This window comes from Polyodon spathula, chromosome 3 (genome assembly GCF_017654505.1).
Source record: "Polyodon spathula isolate WHYD16114869_AA chromosome 3, ASM1765450v1, whole genome shotgun sequence".
Taxonomy (NCBI): domain Eukaryota; kingdom Metazoa; phylum Chordata; class Actinopteri; order Acipenseriformes; family Polyodontidae; genus Polyodon; species Polyodon spathula.
In genome coordinates this window covers 12,441,168-12,464,196 of record NC_054536.1, presented here as the reverse complement: position 1 = coordinate 12,464,196, position 23,029 = coordinate 12,441,168, and the positions used below count along the sequence as shown (strand labels likewise).

General features: G+C 37.3%; 1 protein-coding gene across 1 annotated transcript; it reads right to left on the bottom strand.

Moving 5' to 3' along the window:
* Positions 1–8,135: 8,135 nt before the first annotated feature.
* LOC121307779 (mitochondrial import inner membrane translocase subunit Tim21-like) lies at positions 8,136–12,537 on the bottom strand. Its single transcript, XM_041240062.1, has 7 exons — positions 12,488–12,537; positions 11,394–11,476; positions 10,840–10,902; positions 10,265–10,362; positions 9,160–9,233; positions 8,978–9,083; positions 8,136–8,388 (listed from the first exon to the last, which is right to left on the bottom strand). The coding sequence occupies exons 1-7, from the start codon at positions 12,535–12,537 to the stop codon at positions 8,296–8,298; spliced, it is 567 nt and encodes a 188-aa protein (XP_041095996.1). The 3' UTR covers positions 8,136–8,295.
* Between the last annotated feature and the right edge of the window lie 10,492 nt (positions 12,538–23,029).

The window sequence follows — 23,029 nt, the reverse complement described above, 5'->3', positions numbered from 1 at the left end:
CAGATTACCTGTATTTCCTGACTCAAATAGATAAATTATAAAAAATAAATAAATAAATAAATAAATAAATAAAGTAGATCTTGCATTATCTCTGTGAATACTGGGTAACTTCTTGCTTCGGTAACACCAGCATTACGCTGTATCTGTTGTTTGATATAAATTGTCACACCAAAATCGAGAGCTCTTTATAGCACACTCTTTCCATCAATGAATTGTACCAGTCTTGACGTGGATGGCACAAACCTATTATGGCAGTTTACCTTTTTGAATCACAGTGATGCAAGATGATGCAGATATTACTCTGACCTAAAAGTTCTTTTCTTTTCTGTCTCCCAGGCCGAATTCATGCCAAGAGACACGCTAGTGGAGAACTAGTGTTTTACGACTTGAGAGGGGAAGGAGTTAAACTGCAGATTATGGCAAATGTCTAGTATGTACAGCACTTAAACTACTTAGCTGTTTGAGTAGGGCATTTTAATTCCTGTGCAAAGGAACAGTGCATAAAAACATCCGATATAAATGTTTGTCATATGGATCAGTAGAACCTGCATTGTCAGCTTTAATGATTTTGCTAAAAAAAAAAATTATGTGTCAACATCCACCCATGCCCTCTAGTCATGAGATGAGGATTTTTATGTACTATTAGTAACTTCAGTTGACCTTTTGTTGTTTAGTCAGCCAAGAATTATAATAAGCAATACTGTTGTTGATGTGTGTTTACTTCTTATAGTTTTACCATCAACAGAAACCTCAAATGTTCAAACTTTATACAAATACAATTAAAGCAGTCTGCAACCTATATATCTCTCTCAGATTCTAGATTCTCAGAAGTTTGTGAAGATCATCAAGGAACTCCATCGTGGGGACATTGTTGGAGTTGAAGGAAATTCCACCAAAACCAAGAAAGGAGGGCTCAGCATTGTGCCAACCAAAATGATGCTTTTGTCTCCTTGTCTACACATGCTCCCACACCTTCACTTTGGCCTCAAAGACCAGGTACCCAGGACCTTTTAGATATCATAAAGAGCAGCTAGTAGGAGTCTACAGATGTGCGTGTCATTTCTAGGTGGAAACCCCAATGATGAATATGATTGCTGGAGGTGCTGCTGCCAGACCACTCATCACACATCACAATGATCTGGACATGAACCTATACATGAGAATTGCTCCTGAACTCTTCCTAAAGGTTGTTTCTGCAAGGCTCATACAGTTTCCTGTCTGTGTAGCAAGACAGAAATGAAACTTGATGGACATCACTGAGAAACTCCTATCAGGTATTGCATATAGCCATTTAATAGTAGCATTTCTGTACTGCAGTTATTAAATCTGCCTGTTCCTGTATTCCCTGTACAATGAATGCCTTAAATAGAGCTGTTGCTTTATTAGTTGGCCCTAAGGTTTGATATTAAGGGTTTGTTTTCCTTCTGTGGTTTTAATGAATGGCTGATCAGTGAAGCGACCTGTTTCAGTCCTGATCTTTAATGGGCCTCCTTTATAATGTTACCTTTCTGACATTCCGTTTTATGACAGCAATCTGTTTTGTTAGCACTCATGCCTTTTCTTTCCATCAGGAACAGAGGAATTGTTTTGACAGGATCAGGAAATGAAATAACAATTTATAGAAATAGCCAAGCAATGTCATAAACTTTTTAAAAAACATTTGTAATTATGACACACATTTGTTATCAATCTATTCTTTGTAATTGATGACCATGGCTTTGAAAGATTGTTGATAACTTCTTGTTCTACTGTGTTTTTTTTTGTTACCAAGGCATGGTTAAGCATATTACAAGAGGCTACAATATCACTTATCACCCCATCTGAAGGTGAAGAATGAGGATGATGGATGAACTTCAGAAGGTCTTGGGTGTGAAACTACCAGTTTCAGATACTGAAGGTATGTGATTTTTTTTCCCTTTGTTCTCACTTGTGGTTTTATTTTCCATTTTAGCCAAACACGATTGACCAGGGAAATGGGTCTGGGATTTACAAACTGCACTTTTCCAATAACTCGCTGTGAAGAGTTTTTACTAAATGAACCTTGTTTTACTTGGATTCATGGAGAATGAAATTAGAAGGTTACAGAATTGTTGACGTTCTTTCAAACAACTGATCCATTAGATCCTGATCAGTGCTAACCAGGCCCTTTGAAACCCACATTAGTGGTTATAAAAACACTAACAATACAATGACGTGGCTACTTCATGCCATAAACATTTAGACTAATGTTACTATGCTGGTTTGCAGTATGAGAAAGTAGAAACACCTCTCACTTTAAATAGTGCCATGGCCATTCAGGAGGACAGATTCAGTCCTACAGTAGCGCATGTTAGGAAGTATATGAATAGTGTTTGTGCTTTTTCCAAAGGCTTGTCAATTTCTTGAGAAACTCTGTGAGGAGAAAGCAGTGGAGTGCAGTACACATAAGACTGCAGCAAGACTTTTAGATAAGGTATTATCACATAACCAGCTGTTTATAATGAACTTCTATCTGTCTGTCTTCCTGTTGTTTAAACAGGAAGACAGAGAGACAGCCTGGTCACCTTAGTCATTTTTGTCAAGTAAAGTATGACTGATCTACAGACTGTCTCAAGTGTAGCACAGCCTTTAGAACAGGGTCTACTGACTTAATGCAGTTCTGCACACTTGTTCCTATTCATTAAGCAATGTTATAAAGCTACTAGTTATTTACCATTCACAAAAAAAGAAGAGATGCTATTTTACAATGTGGCACTCCATGAATAATAATAATAATAATAATAATAATAATAATAATAATAATAATAATAATAATAATAATAATAATAATAGCAACATGAGCAGCACCTTGAAACAATATAATCTGTTAATATTTATTACACCTCATAATGCGAAACAACATGCTAAAGATTGAAGTTGTTTTAAGATGGTGTTTACTTTAGAAGCAGATGCAAGGCAGGTAAAAAAATGCCTTAAAATGTCATTGCACAAGTGGACCTTCATAAGATTTGATACATGTGGAAAAAAGAATATAGTATGCTCACTTCTGCATATATACCCTATGGTAGTTCCATTACAGGTGAAACAAATATTTCACTTGTAGGCTAAATTCCTAACTTATAGACACTTGACATTTTAATAACCCACTGTACTATTACTTTAACTGGTTACTAACCATTTTCCAGGGACTGGAAATCAATAATCACATGTAGTTTAGTTTACAATACCGTTACACACAATAGCATATCTATCTGTCTAATTTTCTAACATAAATGCTGAAGAGTCACCGTTTTTATTTAAAAAAGAAATGATGTAGGATGTATATTTATTTTGAAGACCACTATGTTTGTTTTAGGCATCGATCAGAGAAAGGACTAACTGAACGCTTTGAAATGTTTGTCATGGAAAAGGAGTTGTGCAATGCCTATACCATGGTGAACGACCCACGTAAACAACGGGAACTGTTTGAGGAACAAGCCAAGGTACCTGTCTGGAATAGTTTGAGTAAAGCAAAGTACAGTGGCATATACTATAATTAAAAATAAATAAATTATTGCAGTATTTTACACAAATATTAAGGAAAATAGAATATAATTTCATTTTCTTCTTGTAAATATTACAATTTGAACTGTTATTTCACGGGGCGTGAGCTGGGGGGGTAGGGATAGGGCAGAAGAAGCAGAAGGGAGCGGTAAGTAGGACAGAGTGCCGGCTAGAAAGGACCAGACCTAGGATAGAAGAGCAGGCGAGGCCCACTCTAGTAGCAGACCAGCGAAGCTGGACATGGAAGCTAGGATAGAAGGTGGTCATTGACTGAGGACGGCAATGCCGACACAACCCAGGGGCGAAGGACCCAGCAACCGAAAACACATGAAGGTTATGACTCGGGGAGCCGCCCCTCAGAGGAAGACGGTCCCTGAAGACTGGGATACGAAAGGAGATAGAGAGGGAGAGGTACCCAGCGTCTGAGACTTCTGTAAAGGGGCGCTCATTAGACCCCCCCAATTGGCCGAGACTTCACGCTGCCTGGGACCTGAGATAAGAGCAAGGCATAGAGGTTGGTATGGGACTCGAGCATGAGTAGCCACGTCCCGAACTGAGACAGAGTATAGAACAGAGCCTTGAGTGAGGCAAGATAAGTGCAGGAGCTGCGAAAGAACAGAGTGTGGCTGGGGGTCCACTCTGATTCACATGGTGAGAACCCCCCTGAAGGTCAAGGGAGGCTGAAGCCTGCCCTGAGGTCGGGGAAGTGCTTCCCAGAGACGACCAATGTGAAGGCATGTATGAGAAGGTGGAGGAGAAAAACGAAACGCTAGACAGCCAAGGTGAGTGATCAGGGCTTAAACAGAAAATAGGTACTAATTGACAGGAAATTGGAAGCCCCCCGCTGTACGCCCCCTGAACTACGCAGGCTACATTAAAAAAATAATTGCTTTAATTTTAATGTCTATGAATGACAAATTGCTCTTTAACATATACCATATACTGTATGGCTGTACATAGGAGGCCATGGAGATTGATTTCTGTACAGCTCTGGTATACGGCCTCCCCCCAACAGCAGGTTGGGGACTTGGAATTGACTGTATCACTATGTTTCTAGCAGACACCAATAACATAAAGGTATCTAAGCAGTGCTGTGTGTAAATATATTAACATGACTACTGGGCCAGTTTAATCAATAGTTTGCATTTTTTAATTGGTACTGTTAATTGGTACAGAGATATTTAACTGATTTAATAGATAAAGTTAAAGTTACAGAAATATTGAAATCTGTTGAATAAATATTGCCCAGTAAAGGCCGGTTTATACTCTATTGCTCAACCATCGTTAATGAGCAAAGTGACCGGCGATCACTGCTGTCATGTCACTCTGCAGTTTATAACCTGTGATCACTGCTGTCATGACACTCTGCAGTTTATAACTGACAGTCACTGCTGTCACGTCGTTCTGCAGTTTATAACCGGCGATCACTGCTGTCGCGTCACTCTGCAGTTTATAACCGGCGATCACTGCTGTCACGTCACTCTGCAGTTTATAACCGGCGATCACTGCTGTCACGTCACTCTGCAGTTTATAACCGGCGATCACTGCTGTCACGTCACTCTGCAGTTTATAACCGGCGATCACTGCTGTCACGTCACTCTGCAGTTTATAACCGGCGATCACTGCTGTCACGTCACTCTGCAGTTTATAACCGGCGATCACTGCTGTCACGTCACTCTGCAGTTTATAACCGGCGACCACTGCTGTCACGTCACTCTGCAGTTTATAACCGGCGATCACTGCTGTCACGTCGCTCTGCAGTTTATAACCGGTGACCACTGCTGTCACGTCACTCTGCAGTTTATAACCACCGATCACTGCTGTCACGTCACTCTGCAGTTTATAACCGGCGATCACTGCTGTCATGTCGCTCTGCAGTTTATAGCGTAGCCCGACAATCACCATGCTTGAAAACGATGGTCACTGGAGCATCACCGAGAGTTCAAATCAGCTGAACTTTGACCTCATCGCAAAATGGATGACAGGCTCTTTGTTGAGAAGCTGCTCAGTATAATGAATGCCTATCCTTGCATGTACGCAGTAGATGAACACATTATAATGATCAGCAAAATAAAGAGAATGTTTCAAGATTCACGGCAAATAAAAGGCTTCAAGATTGTTTCTTTTTGACTGGCACATAATGTCATCGCACTATACGTCACACCTTAATATATGTTCACATTATATTAAACAACCACAGTGCGGAACTATAGGACAATAAATTGTAATTATAAATGGAATGTAACGAATAAACAAGCTTTGAAATCAAACGATTTATCTGCCTATCTAATCTAGCTACCGACCTACCTACTACAGTGTTTGTATTTTCTTTCTAGCATGCGGTCAATCAAAATAACAGAATGAGAGCTACATTGCAATACAGCACAAATAAAATCAACACAATTTCATAACAAAATGGAAAACCAGAGCTCAACAAAAAACAACCAGTCCATCTTTTTTGTAATCTGTCTAGAACACGCATATTGTATAATACCAGATGCCAGAATACGTCTACTAGCGCAGAGATGGAAATAAGATACTCCTTGCATAGAAGTTTGAGACATTTCAGGTTTTACCAGCTGCAGGCTCTTGATGAAGCAGAAAAACAAATATATTTCCTTTTTCTATTTCATTGATACATTTGTACATGAGCCTGCATTTCAGACCATAGAATAAATGTTTCCTATATGTGGATAGACAGAGACTGTAAAAATAATTACAAACTGTTAATGGCCTGGGTATCGTGGTATGGATATTTGACAAAATATTGAAATTATGTAAAATGTTTTACAGGTAGAACAAAGTAGTAGTAATATGCCAGTTTGTTTTTGACATTGGCAAGTCAAGTTAAAGCTATATATTTGAATTACCGTCGTACATCAAAGTGAAATTAAAAAGACTCTTTAGTCTGTAGCACCAAGTAGCAAAATAGGTAATCCTAGAATATAACAAATCTTTTATATCTATATTACACATGATCTGTTAACAATTGTTGCTTCTAATTGTTTTCTGACATTATTGTAGCAGCAGTCCCGTTTTCAGCTTGCTCAGCTTTTTGTCATTTTGGCTGAATTAAATTATGGTAAAACAGTGAATGTTTTTTTTTTGGAAGAAGAAACTAAATAATAGGGTGCATTCCTAATTTTTTTTTTACTTTTTTGTGGTTAAGTATGCGCATGTGTAGGAACATTTAAAAGGTCTCAGAGCCCTCTAAGCTAAATAGCATTTGTTATCTTCTTAGAAGTAAAACCTAACTGAAGCGCTTCACCTTCCATTTCTGTTCAAATACTTTTCGGGTCAAGTGGAACTTCAGCATCACTGTGAGTTTATAGCGCCGATGGATGATGGCAGTGTGTGGAGTGGGCGATAATCGAGCAACAGCCGATTGGGTTTCTAGTCAAGCGATGGAGTGTAAACCAGCCTTAATAAAACATGTCAACCAAGAATCCCAAGCACATATAAAGGATTGAAGTAGCTTGTATGTCTGCATTAAATAACTATGGGACATATTTTCCAAAACATTTCCTGCTGTCTAGTATTTTTTTGAAAAAGTTAAAATACATACTCATTTTACAAAACTAGAACCAAACAATTAAGTTATATAGTTCACGTTCTTATGCACTCGAACATCATTTTTTATCCTTATTGTTTATTAAAGAATGAAGGAAACACTTTCAAAATATGGCCTTCTGCATCTTGTCTCATAGTTTTCCATTAGCTATGATATTTATACCCTCTGTACTTTAGCTGTGTTGAATATTGTTTTACCTGGTTTAGAATTAGAAGTTTATTTGGCAAAAGATCAAACATACATCTCAGCACATCACACCACACTGGCCGATTGTCCCATAATGCTTCACTTTTAAACTGGTACCAATACATTTAAATTACACTTAGAGATGTTAAAGCAACATAAATATTTAAATCTTTGAAATTATAACACAGTACCAAACATGTTGAATAGTATTAATTTCATATACAACATAATTAAAGTCGACGGGGAACATTAATGGCATATTGATGTACACCCAACTTGCTTGTCTACTAAATGTTTTATGGAGAACTGCTCTTATTTTGCGTTGCATACCTAACTGGGTAATTCAAAATGTTTCTGCATTTTTTAGGAGGTCCTTCTGTTTCCAGTCATGAAACCTGATGAAAAGAAACAGAAAGCTGGAAGCAGGGACAATCTGGGTAACTGAGTGATGATGTGATGTGTACCATGAGGCATGTTTTTCTTCATTAGTTTTGGGATAATATATATACATATATTTCTTAACGATAGGGAACTCCTTTATCTATCAGTAATTGATTATAATTCAGTAGATATTAGGCTCTTCAAAGAACATGCCGAACGGATGCTAAATTGAATGGTTGCTAAATTCTTGAAAATGCTTGTTGTCTTCTGTGCAATGTGCACATTTTTTACACATTATTATTATAATTTGCTTTTGGTGTTAATTAACCATTAAATTCCTTGTTTATCTGCAACACTGTCATTTCAGCTTATTTTTTAAATATGTATAGACAAAAAAATGTGGTGCTGTGTGTCATAGAAGTACACATCTTCACAGTAATATAAATATTCATCTTATTTATTGTATATTCATCAACATCTCATATGTATTCAGTTCCAGATGCAAAATTAGATATCACACGAAAAGGTAAAGCAACACTATCTTCAAAATATAGCATAAACTCACTTTTCCACAATCACTGCTTTAAAAAGGCAGCATGGTTTGTCTGAATGAAATATTTTCTTTCTTCAGAATATTATCTGTTGTCTTCAATGACAATTGTTCTTCTTGGATATGTATCAATGTCCACAAATATAAAGCGAAATTCATATTTTCCAGTTTCAGGGTTCTGTAGTGGGGGGGAACAAACAATAAGAGTGATTGCTAAATTAATTATATAAAGCTTTTTTTTTTTTTTTTAGATTAAATGTATGAATGTGAATCCTTTGATTCATTCATATAAAAAAAAAAAAAAAAAAAATCAAAAAACAAAACTAATTAAAAGGCACCTCAGGCTTAAAACTGTAGAAAACAGAACACAAGAAAAGTTCCGAACAAGAGGAAACCATTCAGCCCATCAACACTTGTCCGGTTCCTCATTAACGCATGGTTCAAAGACCTGCATGCAGATAGATTCAGCAGCCAAAAAACATGGCTTGGTTTCCCATTCCATACACCCACCACTGTACATGAAAATGTGCCTCCTATCCTCTGTACATGTTGGCTTTACTGATCTTTAGGATTTTTAAACTTCAATGAAGCCTACCCCAACCTGTCCATATTCTGTTCCTACGAGGTCCATGTCCCTGGTGTAAAATGATGCATAGAATAACGATAACCGCACTGTTGGGTCTCATTATTTTAATACAGTGGTTGACAATCATTCCCAATGTGGCGGCAAAATATGGGTACTGTTCTAAAACACATGGCAAACGCACCTCTTTAACTTCCGAATGCACAGTTCCTTGTATTCTTGGTTCTGAACCTTCAATGTAAAACTTCAGTTGCATGTGCTTCAGCCCATCTTTCACGTATTCTACATGACTGAAAAAAGGAGAATTTGGGAATTCCACAGATTGCAATACACACAAATAAGTATATTGAATTGTCTTTTTTTTACCTGACATGCTGCCTTCTGCCTCGACGTGTTGTCTCACCATAACCTTTAATAGGCTCTCCAAAGACACCTATAACCTTAAAAAAAAAAAAAAAAAGCGCTAATATACAACAGCATAAAGATTGATTTACTGCAAACTGTCTACTTAACCCTTTAAGACACACTGTACATACGTGCCCTCCCCCCCACGTCCAAAAAAAAAAAAAAAGCTAGCTTTGTTATTTTTCAATGAGGTCAACGAAACAAAACAGGGTGCAAAAGGTACTAACAGGTTGGCTCAGGTCATCCAAACTGTCTGTTTTCATTCTCAAACTTATTTTAAGAAACCATTTGAACAACCTCTCAATTCCTTGTGTATCTTTAGGGATTAAGCATTACTGTATGATGCTGCAGTCATTCCAGATACGTACTTTACTGCGATGACAGTTAGGTGTCCTGAGGGCACTTCTTACTGAAAGGCAAGGTCAGTTGTCTAAGGCAGCTATCTAACACGCTTGACCACAAAGTGGTATACATTACACACCTATTTTTTTTTTTAATTTGCTAATACCTCAGCGACTATGGTGTTTTTTTTTTTGTTTTGTTTTGTTTTTTTAAACGTTACAACATTGCAGCATTTAAATGTCAAGTTCATGTATTAGGAAACCAGTATCACTTATTTGCTCATTTACAAAAAAACGTAAACGGTAGTTTAAGTTTAAAAGATTAGCCTGTTCGTTGCCAAAGGCTCTCGGGCAGCCATTTCTGGGTTTCTTTGTAACCAATAGAAGATCAGCTTCTTCCACAGCTAGCCAATCAGAAGTGTAGGGGTGGGACGTAACCCTTAGATATTTGCGTGGCTCTCTATAAAAAAATAACCTGTGTCTTTCTAGCAATAGAACGAACATAGCAAAAATAAATAAAGTAAATAAATAAATAAACAAACAAACAAACACTGCTTGTCTGACGGGCAAATTATAATAGCAAAACCTGTTGTCCCTCACACAAATCTTGTTGTCGGGCGTCTGCGATACAAATTGCACACCCCTGTAACTGGTAATGTGAAGTGATTGTTTCTGAGTACGGCCCACTGTAGCACAATGAATTTACTTTGTATTTCATGCAATACCTCTGGATGTGATCTGCATTTCCTTAAAGCATCACCATAGATTTTGCTTGGACTGGATGATGAAAAAAGCTCCTTAAAAACAACATACAACAAGCCACCTAAGAGAAAGAAAAAATATTTACTGTGCAATTAAAGACAATATGTAATTCCAGGTTCTAGGATAATGTGACCCAAATTACAATTTATATAATCATTGGTAAAAAAAATAAAAAATAGCGAAAATGCCAATATTACTCAGGTACAAACACTTAGTAAGAAGTATGAGAACAGGAATCTAATAGGTACATTTGCTGATGCTTTTCAGGGGAATTTGAGACTGAAATTACAACCAATATACATTACTGCGGGATGCTATTTTAAGAGTTTTTTTTTTAAAATATATTTTTATAATATAGGGAGTCATGCAAAGCTAGTTTATTAAACAAAACCAACACGTTGTGAAGCACAGGTATGTGCAAATAATTACATATCTGATACAAGGATTTGTTTCTTTGTGTTACCATAAAAAAAAAAAAGATAAAATCCACTGCCAAATGGAGGTATAGGAATGTATTTATTTCTTTTTTTTTTCTTACCTGTAACGCCAATCCCAACAAGAACCACTATTAAGTACGTAAAATCCTTCCCAGTCTCTTTAACTGTTGAACAAACACAAATGAATAAAACCGGTGTAATAAACACTTAAATGGCCTTTAAATTAACTACAAAGAAAACTATAACTGACGAATTGATGATTATTGCTGCGTTGTGAAAGTCACTAATACAGCATACATCAATTGTCTAGTGTGCAAAATGCATTCCGTACGGGATACATTCAATTTTGATGACTCGTAACTTGGCTCAGTAGCTGTGTTATACACGAGTACATTCCTGTCAACACGTTGCGTGTATAGCACACACATTACACGCTGTGCTTTCTTTGCTCTGACACTATTACACGCCTGTAGATCAGTGCTCAACTTTTGCTGAATATACAGCAAGCAGTGTAGGCTATATTCTTGCCAGAATAATACCCAAGGTCAACAGTTTCTGGTTTCTGTTTCCTTGGTTCCAGTGCACTTTGTAAGGACGTGTTGCTGGTGTGCGCTTGTTTAAATGTTTGCACAACACAGCACTGAGGGAATCTCACCTGATGCAATCTTACTAGCTGAGCTGTCTTCAGACTCAGTATTAACGAACACATCATGTTGCTTTTTGTAAACAAAAATACAACTGTAACATTAATGAGTCAAAACTGGAATTATCTATGAACCACGTACTCAAACTAACACACGTGTCAGTTTCTGATTTAATTAAAGTAATGCTTATGTTGGTAAACTGTCCACGATTTATGACTAACTAACATTTCAAAAACAAAAACACGTCTGTTGCGCCTTTGCGCGGACCACGAGCCAGGCGTCGCGCGTACCAGACACTGAATTCTGGGACTTAGAGTTTTCTAGTATAAGCTTTTTCTCAAGTAGTAATGAGCGTTTTCATAAAAAATAAACTACAACACCCACACATACATTGGGTGCATACAGTTCCTCTCACCACAAGCGGATTTTTTTTTTTTAAGGTGTTCCAAAAAAAAAAAAAAAGTTGTAGGCAGGCACAATCTAATGCAGTATTCGCATGGGATAAAGGCGTCTGCCATATTATTATTATTATTATTATTATTATTATTAATAATAATAATAATAATAATAATAATAATAATAATAATAATAATAATAATAATTAGGAGGGCGATTTTCATTTTTTGATTAAATCACAGCTAGAGGTGATTTTCACGGAGAGAAATTATGAATAATGGTTCAAAGGAAACAGCATTTCATAAAGGTTAAAGGCCACCCAGATTCGCAAATTGACATTAAAACCTGCAGTCCCGCAACCTAAAATGTATACGGAAGATCACCGTTTGGTGATGTAAAAAAAAAATAAAGTTTGTAATTTTCAGCATGATATCATATGCACACATCATTCATTGATGTGTTCTTAATTCAAGACGCAAATTAGATCATTTTAAATTAATCCATGTGTTTGTTTAATTCTGAATGTTATTTTAATAATCTGGTCAGATTAATCATTGTCCACATCAAATAGTCTGGACCAGAATTCCAGTTGATGACACTTGGGACCTGTGGGTTAGAACCTAAGTACAGAGTTTATTTATTTATTTATTTATTTATTTATTTATCAATTTATTTATTTTCAAACATTTGAAATATCTAATGAAAATACCCTATACTGTAGCTCTGTAACTTGGCAAGTGTGGGTGGAGCGACAACCATGATTCGAGTCATGAGGATGCATTCATTAAAAATGATTCCTTAACCTTAATTTCATGGTGCAATTATTCTTCTGCCGGATCACTCATTTCAGAAGGTTACACTGTGGGTTGAGAAGTGCCCTGCTCCATATGGAAATACCAGAGTGACCATGTGGATGACATGTGCTGCTTTTTTAAAATCCTTCCTCTCACTACATGCCACTACAATGTATAGACTGGCACTGAGGCTAATGGATCACAATCCAACTCTTTGTTTGAGAGCCATGATTGGATGGAGTTTTATATCCACCCTTAATTAGTTTCATAACTGTTTCACTGCAACCCTAGTGATTGTTTTTATTTTCTATTAGAAAATCTCTGAAGGTCTAACATAGAGCTACCCTCTTACGTATGTGTCCTGTACAGCGCCCCTTTCACAGGAAATATTAACTCAAAAAGAGTCATAGTACAAAGAAGCAACAGCACATTTAACATAATGAGTGCATCTTTCATACAAGAACATGTCAGATCTACAAAGTGATGGTAATGCATACCATATTAGGTAAGATTTGCTTCATTGTTTTGTTAGCGCTATAGTCTAATCTAAACAATCCAGACAAACATCAGGAGTCTATCAAGCTGAGATTGCTAGCACTTATATCACAATAGGATCAATCTCACTGGAACAAGTGCTGAAAGCCATTGAGAAAAACTATAACCCCTTTATATGATGGAAGCCATGTAAAGTCGATGGTGCATTGGATCGAAGCAAATGGCATATGGAGATTTAATTAGACTAATTTAAACTGGATAGTTACAGTACCAGCTTGCAAGACCGATTGGCTGATTCATCAGGTAACAGTAGATTTGTATTACTTTATTACAAAAAACAGGACAATAGCCGAAAGCATAAATACAGATGTGGTATTGAATTCAATTAGAGTCAACACCAAGCAACTTATTGTAACATACTTTGGTATATCCAATTGATCTTGTTTTTTCTACCAAGTGCATGTAACGCCCCTTTCAGCCTAATAATAGTGTACTTGGATGGACAGGTGTAATGCAGTGCTTCTTACCTCTCCAAGCCTGGGCTGAAAGTCCTGAGTTCAGTTTCCACAGGGGGTTTGAAGATAGATATCTTCAGGACACATCTACCACAAGCCTGGAGCTAACTGATAAAGTGCATGGTCCCCCCCCCGATGGTTGTGTGGACTAGGTAAAGTTTTGCAAAACCCCGGACAATAAAATATACATATACTAAAATGCTGTCTTCAATAATAAAGAGACAGCACATATAACATTTTAGTAAACCAAATGTGTTTACTATAGGTTTAGGGGTTTTAAATAAAAATCAAATAATGTAACTAATTATTATAATACTTTTAAGTGCTGTGTCACACAAATAGTTACTTGGTGGAAAAGTAAACAGCAGATACACATACAACTGCAGGACTACAACATAGATAATGCAGGGATAAAATTCTTAATATATAATAATAATTATAATATAATTAAAATAATATGTCACTGAAAGAACAATGTGGTTGATAGGCAACCTGTATAATTGCTTTGTCTTTATAAGGATTTTTAAAAATTATTTAATTTCAGTAAGTATTTTAATGTGTTAGATCATATGAATAACTCCAGTCTGTTTTATTGACATGAGTCAATTTAAATTTTGTACAAATATATTGACTTTTATTGCAATTCATTATTATATTACATGTCGATTTAAAATCAAACCATTTTTTCTTTACAAATTCATGTGGAATAAACAGCTGCTGGTACTGCAGATACATTAAGCCAGTGAATTTGGGGGCAGTCGTGACACAATCTCACCTGTTAAACATCTCATTCAGCTTAGGCTTGATCCACTTCCATGTAAAAAATGTTTTATAAATGTGAAAAACAAAAACAAAAAGTTTTATATATAATTTACTCCAATGCTAAATTAATATCATGAAATAAACACATAAAATAATACAGGTGATAAATGTAGTAACAATAAGCATGTGCAACTCAGATATAATGTCAGGTGTGTAGTGTGCTACCGGATGATTTATCCTTTTCAGAGCAATTTACACTTCTTAATTTATTCATGTAATTTACAGAGCCACACTAAACAGCTCACCTCTATTCTTGACTCACAGGTACAATGTAAGATTACACATGCCGAGTTAACATGTACAAGGACTCTTCACTGATTCTCTTTTTTTCAGTATTATTTGTTATGTGAAATAAAGAATCACTGTAATGGAAGTTTTCAGCTTCTGTGCTTTTTTTAAGGTCACTTCCACTTCCTACAGTACACCTCTGAAGCAGCTGGCTGGTTTATGACAGGAAATAAGTAATTGAAGGGGCGGGGACAATTTCACTCTGCCGGTGAAATGATCAAGGAAGTGCAACACTAACCTAAAGTTGGGCTTGCAAACAGAAGTGTCTTAAACCAAGTGTAGTACCAGATCTAATATTAAAGAAAAATTAAAAAATACATGCTTACTGTAACACATGTTTCTTTCAAAACTGCACATTTGACACATACAGTATATAATGAATGAAAGTGCAGAACAAGTACAATTTATGGAATTATTTTGTTGGCTACAATACCTTTAAGAGGAGATACCAGAGAGGAAAAGGAGACTAATACCAGTTGAACCAGATTCCAGGAGTGGAGTTGCACATATCAGTAACAAATCAATGACGATCTTGGAGTTACAAAATCATTTTAATGAAAATATTCAACAACACAAAAAAGAGCATCACTGATGATTTTGCTTATTGTAATACAAGGTAGTAAAATAGATTTAATACCTTTAATCCATTCAGATGCAGCACATTATAAAATACTGAAAAGTGAGTTTCAGAGTCAGCCCACTAAGTCTTGGATTAATGCTTCCTTAGGCTGGAGTAAAAATAAATCACTTTAGTCCTGAGATGACATGAGATGACAATGTTCAACTCCAGGCATTACTCAGAAATCCTTTACAAATTACCTCCTTCAATGATGGAAACCTCAGTTTTAAATCAATCTGGGCAACCAAGAAAGACTTAACGGGGCTGCAAATTGAATTGAGCATTGCAAGTTTAAAAAGTGTAAATATCTGTCAGCCTCAACCAGCCAGACAGCTAAGGGAAGAAAACGGACAGAACCCAAAGTAAAGGGCTGCAATATCCTTACCAGTAAATGTAAAAGAAACTGTAACTTGGACTTCATATTTTCACAAATAGATCTGCATTTTAAAACATCTGCATCACAACATGTTGGCTTTAAGTTTAGCAAAACATATCAAATGCATATCAAAACAAAAAGTTTTTTTTTTTTTTTTTTTTTTACTTGGTCACAATACATTTTGAAACTTTCTAAGAACAGCAGCTCTTTCATGTAGGATGGAGTTCATTCCATTAGATGTCATACTTGGCAAGAATCAGTTGGCTGATGTATCTGCCTGTAGAGAAATGAAAATAGTATTAGGTCTGTTTTTGTATTTCATCACTTCAGGCCCTCAACATCATAAACAGGTGCAGGGTTTGTGTCAGAGCGTTTATTACAGCAGATATATACAGTATCTACTGGTTAAGTATGCATACAACTAAATAGTGTTATGTTATTTTTTAACTTATAATGCATAACCCAAGTTATATATCTAACAGTATATGTTGTAATTATTGTATAGCCTAACTTCCTAATTCCCTCTTGTATAGGCTAACTCCCTGAAGAGATAAATCCTACTGTTTTGTGAATCATGTTATGCCCAACCATAACTTAATTTTCTCTAGTCTAAGACTATTTTTTTAACATGTGGTCATTAATGCTTTCATGATTATTACAATCTTTGTAAAAAATAAAGTTATACAGTGCTCCCCCTTTATAACGCTGTAGTTGGGAGCCATAGTTAAGAGAACATGCTGTTTGTGTTCCGCCTTATAACGAGTATAGTACTGTTAGTGTGATGGCATTATGGGGCCTTACAAAGGGGAAGAACTGTACTGGCCTTATTTTCTGCACCTCTACCTGTTTATTGGCTGATTTTGTGCTACAGTTCCAGGTTGGTAATATTGGTACGCATATTTTTATTTTAATATGAAGTATACCTCCAGTAAGAATCAAAATGTAAGCATCACTTCTTAAAAGATCTTTTTTTTTGCACACATCAAAATAGACATCATGACATAGTTTTCAAATTCCAGAAAACAACCTTGTTTTCTTGTATCCAATGTGAATTATTTAAAATTCAGGAACGTAATTATAGAATGCAGAAAATATTTATTTCAAAACAGTTTTCCTATAGTAAAGAGATATATGTTAAGTTTCATTTTGTGTTCTTCCTTTCTTTGTAAATTCAACATGTGCTACACCTTTCTGGTGTTCAGCTCAGCTGCTGTACTCAATCTGCTTGTTGTCAGCCAATTCTATTGAACATTATGAAGGATTGTCATACCATTCTTATGCCTACAAGCAAAACACTTGACACAGGCTGAGTTTTGAGGGTGTTACTAAAAGTATGCACGTTGCCTTACCTACAGTACTGTTCATCCATTCTGCAAATGCTAGCAGGCTATGGGATACCCACTGACGAAGAAATGGTAGGAAACTCATTTTTTAACTGAATTAATAAATAGCAGTAATACAAAACCATGATACCAACAGGTGATCTTTGACTTTTGTGTCCGGCTGCAGATTGGACAGTAGATTCTAAACTGCAGATGGAACGTGCTACAGCCCCAGTTTGATATTTTAACGATATGAGACTGGGTTGTGCAGACTGGTTTCCAGATGCAGATAAAAATTTGTCTTAATAGGATTTATTGAATTGTTTGAGTTGTTTTCACTACTGAATGATAAACTGAGGAGTTTGAGGAGCATACAAAAACAAAAAACTACATTCATACATTTTCTTTCTGCAATATCACCCCAATATAGCTGCAAGACCGAGATGAACAGTTCAAAACATTTGTTCAATCGGGACTCAGTTTACAAATAATATAAAATAGTTATTAAAAATGTTCAGCTGAGGTTCTTTTTTTTTCAGTTTAGAGTGACCTATTTTCTCCCTAATTTAGAATGTCCAATTACGTTCTAGCCAATTGCTTCTTTACACCCCAGAACTCAAGAGCAGATTTCCATGAGCAACTGGCTTCTGGAAGGCAATGGCTTGGCCTGTAGGTGCTTGAGTTCACCAGGCGTCTGGCCAGTAGGGGGTCTGTGGAAGGGTGGTGGGTAATTCACTGACACAGGAGACAGACAGGTGGATTTGGCAACACCGCACAGGTGCCCAGTTTTATTTTCGGGGTGCTGTTTTTCAGTTTATCCAGCAGATGGCGCTGTGGGTCCGTGGTCTGATTTACCAACGATGGTAAACAGAACCACGGGCATACCGAGTGATGGTACACAATACCGGGGCCTTGCAGGTGCTCAAAGAAATAACAACGAAAACAGAAGGCAAAAATAACAAGGGACAAAACAACACAATAACAAAACTACAAATAAAAGGTGCTGCACTCTGCAGCAATATCCCGGTCGCCACTGCCCGTGCGACCCGAATCTCCGTCCTACGCTGCCAGCTACCTAGCCTGCTCTGTTATATTTTTAAGCGGTCTGCCCAAGGGTTCCCCGCTCTCACTGTCTCACTGTCTTTTTCTCTCCCGGCTGGTTCTCGGTCCTCGACCAGTGTTTCCGCACTCTCAGCGAGTCTATAAGGGCAGACCTGAGGAAACAGCAGAGCGTTATTTTATAGGACCAACAATCACCCAAGACTCGCCTCTCAGCCATTCAGAGAAGGGGAAAGTCCACACACCCACTTTCCCACCTCCCCGTGTCACTGCCATGACTCACAGGCGGTTGTTGGGTGACTGCCGCCCTCTTCCTGCAGCCCGTGAAAATGCCAGCAGAGTCAGCACAGATCTCTCCCTGCAACAGGGTCACTCTAGCACGATGAGAAGAAACAGTCCCTGACAGTTTTGCTTCCCTAACCCCAATGTGATGTCCTTTGGAACCCCCATCGAAACAAGCGATTTTGCACAGTCAAGATGTGAACCTGTGCTCCTTTGACTTTATGACTCACTGTACACCCCGCTGCAGTGCTTTAACAAGTGAGCTACTCAGGAACCCAAGCTTTTAATACAATACAGATGCTTACTTTTTTATTTTACTTGAAAGACCACATGAACATTTTATTTAGGTAATTATAGTCTATTTTACATATAATGTTGATGGTCACAGGTCAATCTGGGAAACACTCTTGAACAGGATTGTGACTGAGAAAATCTAATTCTTGATGTAGGTGCATCAATATTTGAGAATCGAGTCCCTGGTGTAACTAAGAGTTTCTCATGACTGGAGAGATCTCAGGTCACAACTTCATGATTTCAATGCATACTTTACCCTCACACACACACAAAAAGCACATGCTGACATCCACGTGACCAACCATTAATACAGAATTTCAACATATAAATAAAAAAATAAACGCAAATAAAGTAAATGCTATTCTTTGTGCATTACACACAAAAGACAAATTCCTCCATCCAGGAGAGCAACCACCAAGAAAAGATATTAAAACCAAGCCTCGCCCAGGACAACTGGAAGCTGCTAGAGACTTTAAAATGCTGGCAGATGTTGGTCAACAGATTATTTTTCCACCTGAGATTGCCAACGCTAACCTTCGACTAGACATAGTCTTGTGGTCTGGATTAGCATGCCTTGTTCATATGGTAGAGTTAACAGTGCCATGGGAGGATACTGTGGATGAGGCGTATGAGAGGAAGAAACTTTGATATGCTCAACTAGCTGCTGAAGCAGAACAGCAAGGATGGAGAGTCCAGATTTACTCAGTGGAGGTGGGTTGTCGAAGATTTGTGGCACACTCTACGACCTGGTTTCTCAGAGATGTCGGATTCAGTGGCCAAGAGTTGCGTCGCACAGTGAAGAACTTATCTGAAGCAGCAGAAAGGAGCAGCAATTGGCTGTGGTTGAAACAGAAAGATTCTGGCTGGGGATCTCAAGCACAATAGGAAGAAAGCAATGCTGATGTACAGGTAAGTAAGCTGGGCTGAGCTGAGTGGGGGATGGAGGGGGGGGGTGATGCTGGGATGCCAGAATCACTGTCGAGCCCTCTTGAGGTTCATGGTCTAGTCGACGAAACACCAAGGATGGAAGGTGCCCACTCAAAGGCCCCTACTTAGCTCAATCCAAATGGTTGTCATGCTAATGCACTGGGGAGACCGCACTGGGTCGATCCCCGGAGCCAGCATCGCAACCGTTGTGTGTGCTGATGTGCTGGGGAGGCAAAATGAGCTGATCCGAAGAGCCAGCATTACACTTCAGCCATCAACACCAGAAGGAAAGATATCTACATTATCAGATGGAAAGCAACGCAAATGGATGGAGATGCAGATGGATCACATTAGTTTACTGTAAAGCTATGTCTTGGTTGGTGCTTATCTTGGCGAGAGCCAAGTTTAAATCAGCATGAAGTTTTAACATCTACTCTCATGTAATGGAAATCATGTGCAAAGACAGTTTCCCTGTGTTTTAGTATACTGCACCTTCATATACCTTAACCAGTTTACAGACTGTAGGCAAAACTGCGATCATGGTGCATGGTACAAAAGAGCCACTCAGCAGTTCTAGAGGGTTTGACCTTGCCTCACCTTTGGGGCAACGTGAATCAGACGCTGTCTGTTACATTGGGATGGTAAATATGTTTATATGATTTTGAATCAATAGATGTTTATGATCTCAGGATGTCATTTAGTTCAATATATATATATATATATATATATATATATATATATATATATATATATATATATCCAGCTATTCAAATTGCACCTTTTACAACGTATTATTCTACTTTGTGTACCTGTTAGTGGGAGATTCATAGTTTCATTGCTCTTTGGAATTTTGGTAACATCCAACTTACTAATACTAGTTGGATTTCTATTAACAATATTATACACCACCTAGGTGCAGACGAGGAATCTGATCCTTACAGAGCAGACTGGCACATCTGTTGTTGCCATGGAAAAATGTGTTGTTACCCATTGTAAACAAGGTGCTTTTATGTAGACTAATTATTGGAAAATGGATTTAGTGATATAATACTGTATAAAAATGCTTTTGCCAAACCTAAATGTATTGTATAACCTATAGTGTATAGTGGTTTGCAGAAGTATTCACCCTGCAAAGTTTTCACATTTTGTTGGCACCAGAGCATACTCCACAACACTTTCAAATTACACTTTACATGTAGAATCTACACAAACTACTCCACGTTGATAAAGTAAAAAAAAATGCAAATAGAATATAAATAAGTAAGATTTACAGAGAAAAACAGATTAATCTCAGTTGCATAAGTATTCAACCGTTTTGCTACTGCAGCCCTAAATCAGCTCAGGTGCAAATGATTTGTTTGAAATGTCACAAAAGTAGTGAAATGGTTTCAGCCTGTGTGTACTCAAGGTGGTTTAACTTCCAGATAATATCCCTCAGGTATATAAAGACTTTCAAGGTACAACTCACATAGTAATCCAACATAGCAACCATGAAGACCAAGGAGCTTTCGAAGCAAGTCAGGGATAAAGTGATAGAGAGGCACAAAGCAGGAGAAGGGTACAATAAAATTTCAAAGGCGCTGATTGTCCCTCTCAGCAAAGTGAAGTCCATCTGTGGCATGCTGGCGAGTGGATAGAGGCCCAGAGACAGACTTCAGTTCAACAAATATACTTTTATTATAAATAAACACAAAATGAAAGGGCACAAGGGCCAAAACAAAGCAATTTAAACACAAAAAGATAAAAAGCAAAACTTACAAAAATAACAGTTTCCAGGCTGGGCAATGCCTTCACTGGATTCAAACTTTCTAAACAACCAAAAAAAACCAACCTGTTTCCTCAGCTCCCTCTCCCCAAATGAGAAGCAGATGCCTCCTTTTATATCAGGTGGCTGGGCGCTGATTGATCGTTAATCAACCTAATCAACTAATCAACCCCAGCCACCTGAACATAATAAACCCAGGCAGGTAGGGGAAGTTAACCCCATCCCTGCCAATTTAAAGGGCAGAGCTTTGCTCTGCCACACCATCATTAACAAGTGGAAGATGCATCACACCACCCAGACACTACCTGAATCAGGTTGCCATTCCAAACTGAGCAGCTGGGCAAGCAGCAAACTGGTTCGGGAAGTCACTCTGAAACCAGCAATGATGGGAGTCAGTGTTTACACATCAACAATAAGCCAGTCCCTACACAAAGCTGGCCTGTATGGACAAGTGGCAAGAAAGAAGCCATTACTCAAAAAGCCTCATCTTAAAGCACTTATGGAGTTTGCGAAAAAGCATGTAGATGATACTGCAGACATGTGGAAAAAGGTTTTGTGGTCAGACGAGACAAAAATTTTACTTTTCGGTCTAAATTCCAAGCGTTAGTCTGGCGCAAGCCCAGTACTACACATCACCCAGTCAACACCATCCCAACTGTCAAGCATTTGGTGGGGGCAGCATCATGTTATGGGAATGCTTCTCTTCAGCAGGGACTTGGAAGCTTGTCAGGATAGAAGGGAGAATGGATGATGCAAAGTACAGGTGAATTCTTGAGGAAAACCTGTCTGAGTCAGCCAAGACCCTGAAATTAGAGAGGAAATCCCCATTTCAGCGGGACAATGACCCGAAGCACAGTCAAAGTCCTAACTTGAATCGGATGGAAAATTTATGGCAAGACTTGAAGATTGCAGTCCATCGACAATCCCCAACAAACTTATCAAAACTGGAGCAATTTTCCCGTGAAGAATGGACAAAAATATCACCATCCTACTGTGCAAAGCTAGTAGAGACCTATCCAAAAAGACTCATAGCAGTAATTGCTGCAAAATGTGCTTTTACCAAGTACTGACTTAAGGGGCTGAATAATTATGCAACCAGTAAATTTCATTTTGTATATTTTCTTTGCAAGTTTTGCTGACATTTAACCTCCTCCTCATATAACAGTGTTCAACTTAATCACTACAGCTTGAAAAACTGTGCATATATTATTTGTAATTCAACAAAATGTGACAATTTTGGTAGGGGGTGAATACTTCTGCAAACCATTGTGTGTGTGTGTGTGTATATATATATATATATATATATATATATATATATATATATATATATAATTATATATATATATATATATATATATATAATATAATATTATAATAAACACAAACCAAAATGAACACAAATTTAAATAAATAAAATTCTGAAAGAAAATCTGGTTACTCTTTTTTATTTATTTACAAAGCATTTTGTATGCTTAAATGCATCTACTTTAGATGTTTTTTTTTTTTTTTTTTTTTTTTAAGAAAACAAAGTTTGCATTAGTATACAAATAACACATGAACAAAACACAAAAACACAACATGGACAGTAAACACCAGGACAGTGTTTTAAAATTATAAATCACATATTAAATGTCAAAATAAAGCCAAATTTAATTTAAAGTAATCTCACATTTTATTACAGAAAAATCCTGCA